This window comes from Pseudophryne corroboree, chromosome 4 (genome assembly GCF_028390025.1).
Source record: "Pseudophryne corroboree isolate aPseCor3 chromosome 4, aPseCor3.hap2, whole genome shotgun sequence".
Classification (NCBI taxonomy): Eukaryota; Metazoa; Chordata; class Amphibia; order Anura; family Myobatrachidae; genus Pseudophryne; species Pseudophryne corroboree.
Window position 1 is genome coordinate 448,525,564 of NC_086447.1, and position 13,362 is coordinate 448,538,925.

Here is a 13,362-nt window from a genome sequence, read left to right on the forward strand (position 1 = left end):
GCTCTTCTAATGGCTATCCCAACCTCTGGAATATCTTGGGGGAGGGGGAAGGTGCGCAAATGCAGATTGGAGGACCCAGTGCGCTATCCCTGCTTTCTTCCCCAATGCAAAGAGAGAATACTGATGTGCAACTTGACATGACAGAGTAGGTCAGAATCTGCTTACGTTGCATGTGAAATAACCAGATCCTGACCTACTCTATTATGTCAAGTTGCACGGCAGTATTCTCTCTTTGGTTATTGGAAAGGTTATCTCAGTTGGGTTTAACATGAACCAACATGACGTTTTAGACGGTTCCGGTATGAATGGTTGACCACTATTGGTCGACATTGACATGGTCAACATGGACAAATTGTCGACGCACAAAAGGTCGACACATGAAAAGTCGATTTATTTATTTTTTAAAACTTTTTTTGGTGTCTTCTGTGTAAAGTGACGGGGAACCCCAATTAGTGCACAGTGTCCCCTCGCATGGCGAGCGAGCTTTGGGCAAGGTTACCGTTCCAAATCGTAGTCCATGTGGATTGTAAAGTATGAAAACGTAAAAAAAAAAAAAAAGGTTAACTTTTTTGTTGACAAACTAATGTCGACAATTTTTGTGTGTTGACCATTTGTCCATGTCGACCATGTCAATGTCCATAGGCGTGCGCAGCACATTTTATTAGAGGGTGCACCGTCGGAGGGGTGTGTCTAGCACCGCCTTTTGGGCGTGTCTAGCACCATCTATTTACGGTCATCATAATATAAAATATCCACCCTTGTTCCAATCCTAATAAAGCAGATACATTGTCAGATGTTGTGGTGCGCACCAAACAAACACCCCTGATGGCACTCACTGCAATTACGCTGCTCCTCCTCAGCCTGGTCTGGCTGCCCCTCTCTTTCCCCTGCAAGATGCAGCAGCTTACTTACAAGTCAGTCACTCACTGACACTAACAGTCGCAGACTAGTACTGCTGCTGCTGGAAAAATGAGTGACGCGTCAATGCTGCTGCCGGCCGCCTGCCAGTATTGAATTTGTCTTCCTAAGAGGAACGCTGGCTGCATGCTGCTCCTCATCAGTGTCTGGCGTTGGCATAGCATAGAAGTAGAGAGGTGGGCATGTGACGGGTGGGCGGTGGCATCCTTGATTAACCCAGGCGTCCGGTCAGTAATACAGTCCTGACAGGGTGCAGCGCAGAGGGGACAGTAATCAGCCTGCTTGGCGATCGCTGCATCAGGCATGTGAGATCGGGGTGCCAGACATTAGGGCAGGCTTGGCCAACCTGTGGCTCTCCAGATGTTGTGAAACTACACATCCCAGCATGCCTTGCCACAGTTTAAGCATTCCCTAATAGCAAAAATGTGGCAAAGCATGATGGGACTTGTAGTTTTACAACAGCTGGAGAGCCACAGGTTGGCCAGGCCTGCATTAGGGGGTGCCTGTGCGCACCAGGCACCTCCCCCTGCGCACACCAATGTCAATGTCGACCAATAGTGGTCGACCTTAACATGGTCGACCATCTGAACGGATACCATTTTAGACACCAGCACGAGAGGAATTCATGATAACTCATACTGATTAAAATCTCCCAATTGAGTGCATCAGTTATAAGTGTGTGACACAAAAGTGTACTTTTTTTTTCCACAATGTTTACTTATTAGCACGTGGCAGAACATACAGTAGTTCCTAAATGTACATAAATGTTGCAGCAGGAACAGAGTGAGCAGGAAACTTGATGCATCAAATCGTCAGGGGGTTTATGATGTATTATGTTGACATGGACAGAATACACTGCCAGAATGACGACATTAATTACCCTAATCCGAAAATTGTCTGTCCGCATTCTCAGTGACTGGTGCTTGCACTTGTCCTGCAATTAGCTGATCTCGCCATATTTGGAACCACTTAAAATTATATTTTATCTATGCGATTATTCACTGATTATGACAAAAATTACTTTGACTTGAATTTAGGTGCGCGCGTTCAATAGCGATCAACGAAAACGATTTCCTGGTTTATGCCCCTCTCCAACATGGCGGATACGGTGTACCTCATGATGACGTATGTGCCAGGCGCCGAGTCGCAGGTCTGGAATGGAGAGGGCGGAAGCCGGGCGCCGTCATGTCAACAGCCGGGAGAATGTTGCTGTATCTCAGGCAGCGTTTGAGGGTCGGAGCGGTGCGGGAGATATTTAGACACTATCCGCTGCTGTGCTTCAGCCTGTTCTTCCTCTCCTTGTCCACCGTACTGCTGCTCAGGTAACGGAGGAGCGAGCACCGGCTGCTCCTGGGTCTGTCTGACTGCTTGCCATCTTCCCTTACTTGCGTGCTGCTCCTGCTCCCACTGTTGCTAGTTCTGCTTCGTGCTCAGAATCAGATACTGTCACAGGGATGTGTGTCAGCTCAGTTACCATCACCAAATCTTTTTGTGAAACCATCTTTTAAGGCAGGCCTGGCCAACCTGTGGCTCTCCAGCTGTTGTAAAACTACAAGTCCCAGCATGCTTTTCCACAGTTTTGCTATTGGGGAATGCTAAAACTGTGTCAGGGCATGCTGGGATGTGTAGTTTCACAACATCTGGAGAGCCACAGGTTGGCCAGGCCTGTTTTAAGGCCTATAGTTGCAGACCCTCCAACATGACCCGCCCCACTAGGTACAAAATGCTCTGTTTCTGGACTTCCCTCTTAATTTATTATTGCCATCACAAACAGTTAGAGAGGTAGGAAGCCCCTGCTCGCAAGCTTTCAATCTATGGAGGGGGATTAAGCATTTTTTTTCTTTCAGCATCACTGCATTTGGCATACATCAGGGGCGGGGAACCTTTTTTTCTACCAAGGGCCATTTGGATATTTATAAAAATCCTTTGGGGCCATACAAAAATTATCAACTTAAAAATTGGCCTGCCCCCATTAGATATGACCCCTAGAAGTGCCGCTTACACACACACATTAAAAGAAAGAAAAAACACAGTACTCACGAGCCACGCTCCTGCTTCCAGACTTTTGCCCTCTGCCTGGCTGCCCGCTCCTCATGACATCTCTCCCATAGCATCGCACAGGCACACACGCACACTGCTAGAGCCTGAATCCGGAGCTCAGGAGTGAGCTCTTGCCTACGGCTGCTGCTGAGGTTAGGTGAGCCTGGGAGGGCCGGATCAAGTGGCTTTGCAGGCCTTATACGGCCCCCGGGCCTGAGGTTCCCCACCCCTGGCATACATTGTCTAAATGGGATGTAGTTAAAATGCCGCCAGATGGGATCCCAGCAGTGGAAATACCGACGCCGGAATCCCGAACGATGACATAAGGCCAGTGTCCAAATCCTGATGGAGATTGGGATCCTGGCATCAAAATACAGACGCCTGGAATCCCGAACGTTCATTTAGCGGGGCGATTGCGTCCTGCCGTGGGAGGTTAGGTTTAGGCATTACAAGGGGGGTTAGGGTGCAGGGAGTGGATAGTTAGGTACTGGGGAGGGTAAGGCACTTACAAGGGGAGGTTAGTGTTAGGCATCAAGCAGGGAGGATTAAGATTAGGCACCACCGGCGATGGTTAGGGTACTTCCTGGGGGGCTGTCGGGATGCCGCTGTCTGTATTCTGACCGCCGGCATTCCGTCCATCGGGGTATCATACCGAATCCCTCTAAACTATGTGACTATGAATTGAAAATGATGTAATAGTGATTTCTGAAGATGTCCTATGTAACAGCTACTGTATCTATTAATGAAGATCTGCCTCTAGCACACAGTAGTAGAAAACATGCTATCGCCTTACCTTATAAATAAAATCACTAGCTGGTTCACGCGTTACCAGCAAAACTGAAAGCCGAGACTTGAGCTTTCTGTCTGAATTGTTAAAAAATACATGTATAAAAATATTTTATTTACACTAGAAAGAGCGGTTTAAACTCTTCAGCTGTTGCCGTCCTGAGGGTATCTGTATGATAGAATTAACAGTGTAGGTCGACAGATGAAAAGTTTTCATGACCGTGGTCTACACACAAATAGTCGACACTTTGTGTTTTTAATGTGTTTTCCAACATTTTGCTTGATTTATTATCCACGTGAGCTACGATTGGGAACTGAGCCATCTTGCCTGAAGCGTAGTGGTCACATATTGCCAAACCTTCAAGATTTGAGTCAAACACAGAAAAAACTTGTGTCGACATTGTGTGCCTGTTCATTTAATGCATGTCGACCATTTGGTGTTGACCTAAATACTGTAGATCTTCTACACCACACCCATCCTGAGATCTTAAATAGAATTAAACTTATATTAATATATCAAATTGTCTTTTTCTTTCAGAAAGAGGATGTAACCTGTAAGATAAGCACCTTTATAAATATAACTAAGGGGCCCTACACACTGGCCGACCCGCCGCCAAGCTGCCCGACGGCGGATACGGCCGACGAGCGACCCGGCGGCGGGGGGGCAGTGACGGGGGGAGTGAAGTTTCTTCACTCCCCCCGTCACGCGGCTCCATAGAACTGCAGGCAAATATGGACGAGATCGTCCATATTGGCCTGCATGCACAGGCGACGGGGGACCAGCGATGAACAAGCGCGGGACCGCGCATCGTTCATCGCTGGAGCCTCCACACTGAAAGATATGAACGAGTTCTCGTTCATTTATGAACGAGATCGTTCATATCTTTCAAAAAATCGGCCAGTGTGTAGGGCCTATAAGTCCTGTGGGGGAGATGTAGTATTTGTGACCGTAATGATCGATATTTGGAGGCCTTACTTCGCTCATTATTGAGGTGAAATAGGACCAAATATCGATGAAATGTGTTAAACATTTGCTGAAAGAGGAGGGTGCTATCTCACCTTTATGGTGAAGCGCACTCTCGGTTTTGGTGACAGGGACCAATGCTGCTTGCAGTGTTTCTGATCATGCGCTCTTCTAAATTTCTCTAACGTCCTAGTGGATGCTGGGGACTCCGTAAGGACCATGGGGAATAGACGGGCTCCGCAGGAGACTGGGCACTCTAAAGAAAGATTTAGTACTATCTGGTGTGCACTGGCTCCTCCCTCTATGCCCCTCCTCCAGACCTCAGTTAGAATCTGTGCCCGGACAGAGCTGGGTGCTTTTAGTGAGCTCTCCTGAGCTTGCTAATAAGAAAGTATTTTAGTTAGGTTTTTTATTTTCAGAGAGCTTCTGCTGGCAACAGACTCTTTGCTACGTGGGACTGAGGGGAGAGAAGCAAACCTACTAACTGCGGCTAGGTTGCGCTTCTTAGGCTACTGGACACCATTAGCTCCAGAGGGATCGAACACAGGACCTGACCTTGTCGTCCGTTCCCGGAGCCGCGCCGCCGTCCCCCTCGCAGAGCCAGAAGACAGAAGCCGGCAGAAGCGGATAAGACATCGAAATCGGCGGCAGAAGACTCCTGTCTTCACATGAGGTAGCGCACAGCACTGCAGCTGTGCGCCATTGCGCCCACACTAACCCACACACTCCGGTCACTGTAGGGTGCAGGGAGCAGGGGGGGGCGCCCTGGGCAGCAATTGATACCTCCTGGCGAAAGCTGCATATAGACAGTTGGACACTGTTATATGTATGAGTCCCCGCCATTTATTTTACACAAAATCGCGGGACAGAAGCCCGCCGCTGAGGGGTCGGGGCCTTCTTCCTCAGCACTCACCAGCGCCATTTTCCTTCCACAGCTCTGCTGAGAGGAAGCTCCCCAGGCTCTCCCCTGCAGAATCACGGTAGAAGGGTAAAAAAGAGAGGGGGGGGGCACATAAATTTAGGCGCATTAATCATAATACAGCAGCTATTGGGTAAACACTAAGTTACTGTGTAATCCCTGGGTTATATAGCGCTGGGGTGTGTGCTGGCATACTCTCTCTCTGTCTCTCCAAAAGGCCTTGTGGGGTCCTGTCCTCATTTAGAGCTTCCCCTGTGTGTGTGGTGTGTCGGTACGCGTGTGTCGACATGTTTGACGAAGAGGGCTATGTGGAGGCAGAGCAAGTGCAATTGACTGACGTGTCGCCGCCGACGGTGCCGACACCTGATTGGATGGATACGTGGAAGGTGTTAATTAAATGATAATGTAAACTCCTTACATAAAAGGTTGGATAAAGCTGATACCTCGGGCCAGTCAGGGTCTCAACCCATGCCTGATCCTACAGCGCAGAGGCCCTCAGGGTCTCAAAAGCGCCCACTATCCAAAATGGTTGACACAGATGTCGACACGGATTCTGACTCCAGTGTCGACGACGATGATGCAAAATTGCAACCGAAAATGACAAAAGCTATACGCTACATGATTATAGCGATGAAGGATGTTTTACACATATCCGAGGTAAACCCTGTCCCTGACAAGAGGGTTTATATGTATGGGGAGAAAAAGCAAGAGGTGACTTTTCCCCCTTCACATGAGTTAAATGATTTATGTGAAAGAGCGTAGGATTCCCCAGATAAGAAAGTCCTGATTTCCAAAAGGTTACTTATGGCGTACCCTTTCCCGCCAGAGGACAGGGTGCGCTGGGAATCCTCCCCTAGGGTAGATAAAGCTCTCACACGCTTATCTAAGAAGGTGGCCCTGCCGTCGCAGGATACGGCCACCCTAAAGGATCCTGCAGATAGAAAGCAGGAAAGTATCCTGAAATCTGTTTATACACATTCAGGGACTCTACTGAGGCCGGCAATTGCGTCGGCGTGGATGTGTAGTGCTGTAGCAGCGTGGACAGATAATCTGTCTGAGGAAATGGATACCTTGGACAGGGATACCATTATGCTGACCCTGGGGCATATAAAAGACACTGTCCTATATATGAGAGATGCCCAGAGGGACATTTGCCTACTGGGCTCTAGAATTAATGCAATGTCAATTTCTGCCAGGAGGGTCCTGTGAACTCGGCAGTGGACAGGTGATGCCGACTCCAAAAAACACATGGAGGTGTTACCTTACAAGGGTGAGGAATTGTTTGGGGACGGTCTCTCGGACCTGGTTTCCACAGCTACTGCTGGGAAGTCAAACTTTTTGCCATATATTTCCTCACAACCTAAGAAAGCACCGTATTACCAAATGCAGTCCTTTCGCGCACAAAGAAGCAAGAAGGTCAGAGGTGCTTCCTTTCTTGCTAGAGGCAGGGGTAGAGGAAAAAAGCTGCACCTTACAGCTAGTTCCCAGGAACAGAAGTCCTCCCCGGCTTCCACTAAATCCACCGCATGACGCTGGGGCTCCACAGGTGGAGCCAGGAGCGGTGGGGGCGCGTCTCCGACATTTCAGCCACCAGTGGGTTCGCTCACAGGTGGATCCCTGGGCTATACAGATTGTCTCAGGGATACAAGCTGGAATTTGAGGTGATGCCCCCTCAACGTTACCTAAAATCGGCCCTGCCAGCTTCCCCCATAGAAAGGGAAGTAGTGGTAGCGGCAATTCACAAGCTATTTCTCCAGCAGGTGGTGGTAAAGGTTCCCCTTCTTCAACAGGGAAAGGGATACTATTCCACAATGTTTGTGGTACCGAAACCGGATGGTTCGGTCAGACCTATATTAAATTTAAAGTCCCTGAACATTTATCTGAAAAGATTCAAGTTCAAAATGGAATCGCTTAGAGCGGTCATTGCAAGCCTGGAAGAGGGGGATTTTATGGTGTCTCTGGACATCAAGGATGCTTACTTGCATGTCTCCATTTATCCGCCTCATCAGGAGTACCTCAGATTTGTGGGACAGGACTGTCATTACCAATTCCAGACGTTGCCATTTGGGCTCTCCACGGCACCGAGAATATTTACCAAGGTAATGGCAGAAATGATGGTGATCCTGAGATAGCAAGGAGTCACAGTTATCCCATACTTGGACGATCTCCTCATAAAGGCGAGGTCAAGGGAGCAGTTGCAGATCAGCGTAGCGCACTCTCAGGAAGTGTTGCAACAGCATGGCTGGATTCTGAATATCCCAAAGTCGCAGCTAATTCCTACGACTCGTCTGCCCTTTCTGGGCATGATTCTGGACACAGACCAGAAGAAGGTGTTTCTCCCGACGGAGAAGGCTCAAGAGCTTGTGACTCTAGTCAGAGACCTCTTAAAACCGAAACAGGTGTCGGTGCATCACTGCACGCGAGTCCTGGGAAAGATGGTGGCATCGTACGAAGCCATTCCCTTCAGCAGGTTCCATGCGAGGATCTTTCAATGGGATCTGTTGGACAAATGGTCCGGATCGCATCTTCAGATGCATCGGCTGATCACCCTGTCCCGCAGGGCCAGGGTGTCTCTTCTGTGGTGGCTACAGAGTGCTCACCTTCTCGAGGGCCGCAGGTTCGGCATACAGGACTGGGTCCTGGTGACCACGGATGCGAGCCTCCGAGGGTGGGGGGCAGTCACTGAGGGAAGAAACTTCTAAGGGTTGTGGTCAAGTCAGGAGGCTTGTCTGCACATAAATATCCTGGAACTAAGGGCCATATTCAACGCCCTGAGTCAAGCGGAGCCCCTGCTTCGCAAACAACCGGTGCTGATTCAGTCAGACAACATCACCGCGGTGGCTCATGTAAACCGCCAGGGCGGCACAAGAAGCAGAGTCGCGATGGCGGAAGCCACCAGGATTCTTCGGTGGGCGGAGAATCACGTGCAAGCACTGTCAGCAGTGTTCATTCCAGGGGTGGACAACTGGGAAGCAGACTTCCTCAGCAGGCACGACCTTCACCCGGGAGAGTGGGGACTTCATCATGAAGTCTTCATTCAGATTAGAAATCGATGGGAACTGCCACAGGTAGACATGATGGCGTCCCGTCTCAACAAAAAGCTACAACGGTATTGCGCCAGGTCAAGAGACCCTCAGGCGATAGCTGTGGACGCCCTGGTAACACCGTGGGTGTTCCAGTCGGTCTATGTGTTTCCTCCTCTTCCTCTCATACCCAAGGTGCTGAGAATCGTAAGAAGAAGAGGAGTGAGAACAATACTCATTGTTCCGGATTGGCCAAGAAGGTCTTGATACCCGGAACTGCAAGAATTGCTCACAGAGGACCCATGGCCTCTGCCTCTCAGACAGGACCTGTTGCAACAGGGGCCCTGCCTGTTCCAAGACTTACCGCGGCTGCGTTTGACGGCATGGCGGTTGAACGGCGGATCCTAGCGTAAAAAGGCATTCCGGAGGAAGTTATTCCTACGCTGATAAAGGCTAGGAAGGACGTGACAGCAAAGCATTATCACCGCATATTGCGAAAATATGTTGCTTGGTGTGAGGCCAGGAAGGCCCCTACAGAGGAATTCCAACTGGGCAGATTTCTGCACTTTCTACAGTCTGGAGTGACTATGGGCTTGAAGTTGGGATCCATAAAGGTCCAGATTTCGTCCCTATCCATTTTCTTTCAAAAGGAACTGGCGTCTCTTCCTGAAGTTCTGACGTTTGTTAAGGGAGTGCTGCATATTTAGCCCCCTTTTGTGCCACCAGTGGCACCTTGGGATCTCAACGTGGTGTTGGGTTTCCTGAAATCCCACTGGTTTGAACCACTTAAGACCGTGGAGCTAAAGTATCTCACGTGGAAGGTGGTCATGCTATTGGCCTTAGCTTCGGCTAGGCGTGTGTCAGAATTGGCGGCTTTGTCATGTAAAAGCCCCTATCTGGTTTTTCATATGGACAGGGCAGAATTGCGGACTCGTCCCCAATTTCTGCCAAAGGTGGTGTCATCTTTTAATTTGAACCAACCTATTGTAGTGCCTGCGGCTACTCGTGACTTGGAGGATTCCAGGTTACTAGATGTAGTCAGGGCTTTGAAGATTTATGTAGCCAGAACGGCTGGAGTCAGGAAAACTGACTCGCTGTTTATCCTGTATGCCCCCAACAAGTTGGGTACTCCTGCTTCAAAGCAAACAGTTGCCCGCTGGATCTGTAACACGATTCAGCAGGCTCATTCTGTGGCTGGATTGCTGCATCCAAAATCAGTGAAAGCCCATTCCACAAGGAAGGTGGGCTCTTCTTGGGCAGCTGCCCGAGGGGTCTCGGCTTTACAGCTTTGCCGAGCGGCTACTTGGTCGGGTTCAAACACATTTGCAAAATTCTACAAGTTTGATACCCTGGCTGAGGAGGACCTTGAGTTTGCCCATTCGGTGCTGCAGAGTCATCCGCACTCTCCCGCCCGTTTGGGAGCTTTGGTATAATCCCCATGGTCCTTACGGAGTCCCCAGCATCCACTAGGACGTTAGAGAAATTAAGATTTTACTCACCGGTAAATCTATTTCTCGTAGTCCGTAGTGGATGCTGGGCGCCCGTCCCTAGTGCGGACTTTCTGCAATACGTGTATATAGTTATTGCTTAATAATGGGTTATGTTATGTTGGCATCCATTGTTTGATGCCCTGTTGTTTGTTCATACTGTTGACTGGATAAGTGTATCACAAGTTATACGGTGTGATTGGTGTGGCTGGTATGAGTCTTACCCGGGATTCCAAAATCCTTTCCTTGTAATGTCAGCTCTTCCGGGCACAGTTTCCTTAACTGAGGTCTGGAGGAGGGGCATAGAGGGAGGAGCCAGTGCACACGAGATAGTACTAAATCTTTCTTTAGAGTGCCCAGTCTCCTGCGGAGCCCGTCTATTCCCCATGGTCCTTACGGAGTCCCCAGCATCCACTACGGACTACGAGAAATAGATTTACCGGTGAGTAAAATCTTATTTTCTCAGCGCCACCCCCTGCCCATCAGTTTCTATAGGAACATAACTATTTTGGCGTGTTATGTACATGGCTGCAAATTCCAGTAGCCAGGTGTGGTGCTGTGTGTGCACCATCAACAATGTTGCATGCACACGTTGGAGCGGTCAGTGCCACAGACTGTTCATATGGTGCAAAACAGGATTTGGAACCTATCTAGGTATAGCGGTGCCAGTAATGATGGGGGCAGCTTGCCTATTTCCTTGCTTTAATACATTCAGGGAAGCCGTAACTGCTACATAATGTGCGCAGTTACCACAAATACGTAACATACATATGCTGCCTATGTTCCCTATAATAAAGTTCCCACAAACTTTCTGTCTTATCAGAAATCCGTGAAAGTAAAGCCGTTTCCTATAACTAGAGTATTATCCGTAAGTTGTACGAATAATCAACATTAAGTAGTACCAGTGAGCTGTCTGTCTACTCAGCAATTAGGACAGCCTGTTTGGTCAGTCTTGAACAGCACAATAACTGTCCCAAACACACACACATTCATCTACAGTACTTGTAGATCACTGATGTAGAATATTATTGATAATGAAGAGTCCTCATTTTAACATCGGTAAAACCTTTGTCTTAACCTTTTCAAGTAGCTCATGCTTGACAAACCAACATTAGCTCTCCAAAGAGAAATTAGCCAAATACCTTCTCATCAATGTGTTTTATTGGTCAATGCACACAACAAAGGTGACATACTATTCTTTTAATCAGGGTATGAAGTTGGGACAGTTAAATAAGTAAAATAATTTTCTCTGACGTCCTAGTGGATGCTGGGTACTCAGTAAGGACCATGGGGAATAGACGGGCTCCGCAGGAGACTGGGCACTCTTAAAAGAAAGATTAGGTACTATATCTGGTGTGCACTGGCTCCTCCCTCTATGCCCCTCCTCCAGACCTCAGTTAAAATCTGTGCCCGGCCAGAGCTGGATGCACCGAGTGGGCTCTCCTGAGCTCACTAGAAAAGAAAGTATTTGTTAGGTTTTTATTTTCAGTGAGATCTGCTGGCAACAGACTCACTGCTACGAGGGACTGAGGGGAGAGAAGCAAACCTACCTGCTTGCAGCTAGCTTGTGCTTCTAAGGCTACTGGACACCATTAGCTCCAGAGGGATCGAACACAGGGCCCGACCTCGATCGTCCGTTCCCGGAGACGCGCCGCCGTACCCCTTGCAGAGCCAGAAGACGGAAGATAAAGATGAAAAACGGCGGCTGAAGACTCCTGTCTTCATTAAGGTAGCGCACAGCACTGCAGCTGTGCGCCATTGCTCCCATAGCATACCACACACTCCGGTCACTGTTGGGTGCTGGGGGGGGGGCTGGGCAGCAATTAGTTTACCTTTTTGGCACAAATAGCACATAATACAGTCTATAACACTGTATATGTGCAAAAACCCCGCCATTAACATTATAAAAAGCGGGAGAAGCCCGCCGCTGAGGGGGCGGGGCTATCTTCCTCAGCACAACCAGCGCCATTTTCTCTTCACAGCTCCGCTGGAAGGACGCTCCCCAGGCTCTCCCCTGCAGTATCCAGTACAACAAGGGTAAAAAAGAGATGGGGGGCACATAAATTTAGGCGCAATTTGTGTTAATAAGCAGCTATTGGGAAAAATCACTCAGTATAGTGAAAATCCCTGTGTTATATAGCGCTGTGGTGTGTGCTGGCATACTCTCTCTCTGTCTCCCCAAAGGACTTTGTGGGGTCCTGTCCTCAGTCAGAGCATTCCCTGTGTGTGTGCGGTGTGTCGGTACGGCTGTGTCGTCATGTTTGATGAGGAGGGCTGCGTGGAGGCGGAGCAGGAGCCGATAAGTGTGATGTCGCCTCCTACGGGGCCGACACCGGAGTGGATAGATATGTGGAAGGTATTAACCGACAGTGTCAACTCTTTACATAAAAGGTTCGATGACGTAACAGCCTTGGGACAGCCGGCATCTCAGCCCGCGCCTGCCCAGATGTCTCAGAGGCCATCAGGGGCTCAAAAACGCCCGCTAGCTCAGATGGCAGACACAGATGTCGACACGGAGTCTGACTCCAGTGTAGACGAGGATGAGACAAATGTACAGTCCACAAGGGCCATCCGATGCATGATTACGGCAATGAAAAAATGTGTTGCACATTTCTGACATTAACCCGGTTACCACTAAAAAGGGTATTATGTTTGGGGAGAAAAATCAGCCAGTGACTTTTCCCCCATCTGATGAATTAAATGAATTGTGTGAAGAAGCGTGGTGTTCCCCTGATAAGAAACTAGTGATTTCTAAGAGGTTACTGATGGCGTACCCTTTCCCGCCAACGGATAGGTTACGCTGGGAGACATCCCATAGGGTGGACAAGGCGCTCACACTATTATCTAAAAGGGTGGCACTGCCGTCTCAGGATACGGCCGCCCTAAAGGAACCTGCAGATAGAAAGCAGGAGGCTATCCTGAAGTCTGTATATACACACTCAGGTACTATACTGAGACCTGCTATTGCTTCAGCATGGATGTGTAGTGCTGCAGCAGCATGGTCTGATACCCTGTCAGATAACATTGATACCCTCGACAGGGATGCTATTTTGCTAACCATAGAGCATATAAAGGACGTCGTCTTGTATATGAGGGATGCACAGAGGGACATTTGCCGGCTGGCATCTAGAATTAATGCAATGTCCATTTCTGCCAGGAGAGTATTATGGACTCGGCAGTGGACAGGTGATGCTGATTCTAAAAGGCACATGGAGGATACTCCTT

The 13,362-nt window shown here is 48.9% G+C and overlaps 1 protein-coding gene across 4 annotated transcripts in view; it reads left to right on the forward strand.

Moving 5' to 3' along the window:
* Positions 1-2,018: 2,018 nt before the first annotated feature.
* SNX14 (sorting nexin 14) overlaps positions 2,019-13,362 on the forward strand; it is a 328,243-nt gene continuing 316,899 nt past the window's right edge. For 3 of the 4 annotated variants that reach the window (XM_063916961.1, XM_063916962.1, XM_063916965.1), the window contains exon 1: positions 2,019-2,240. In XM_063916961.1, coding sequence (XP_063773031.1) covers positions 2,104-2,240 — 137 coding nt within the window. In that variant the 5' untranslated portion in view covers positions 2,019-2,103. The remainder of the gene's footprint in view (positions 2,241-13,362) is intronic. The other variant, XM_063916963.1, reaches the window with a different exon arrangement.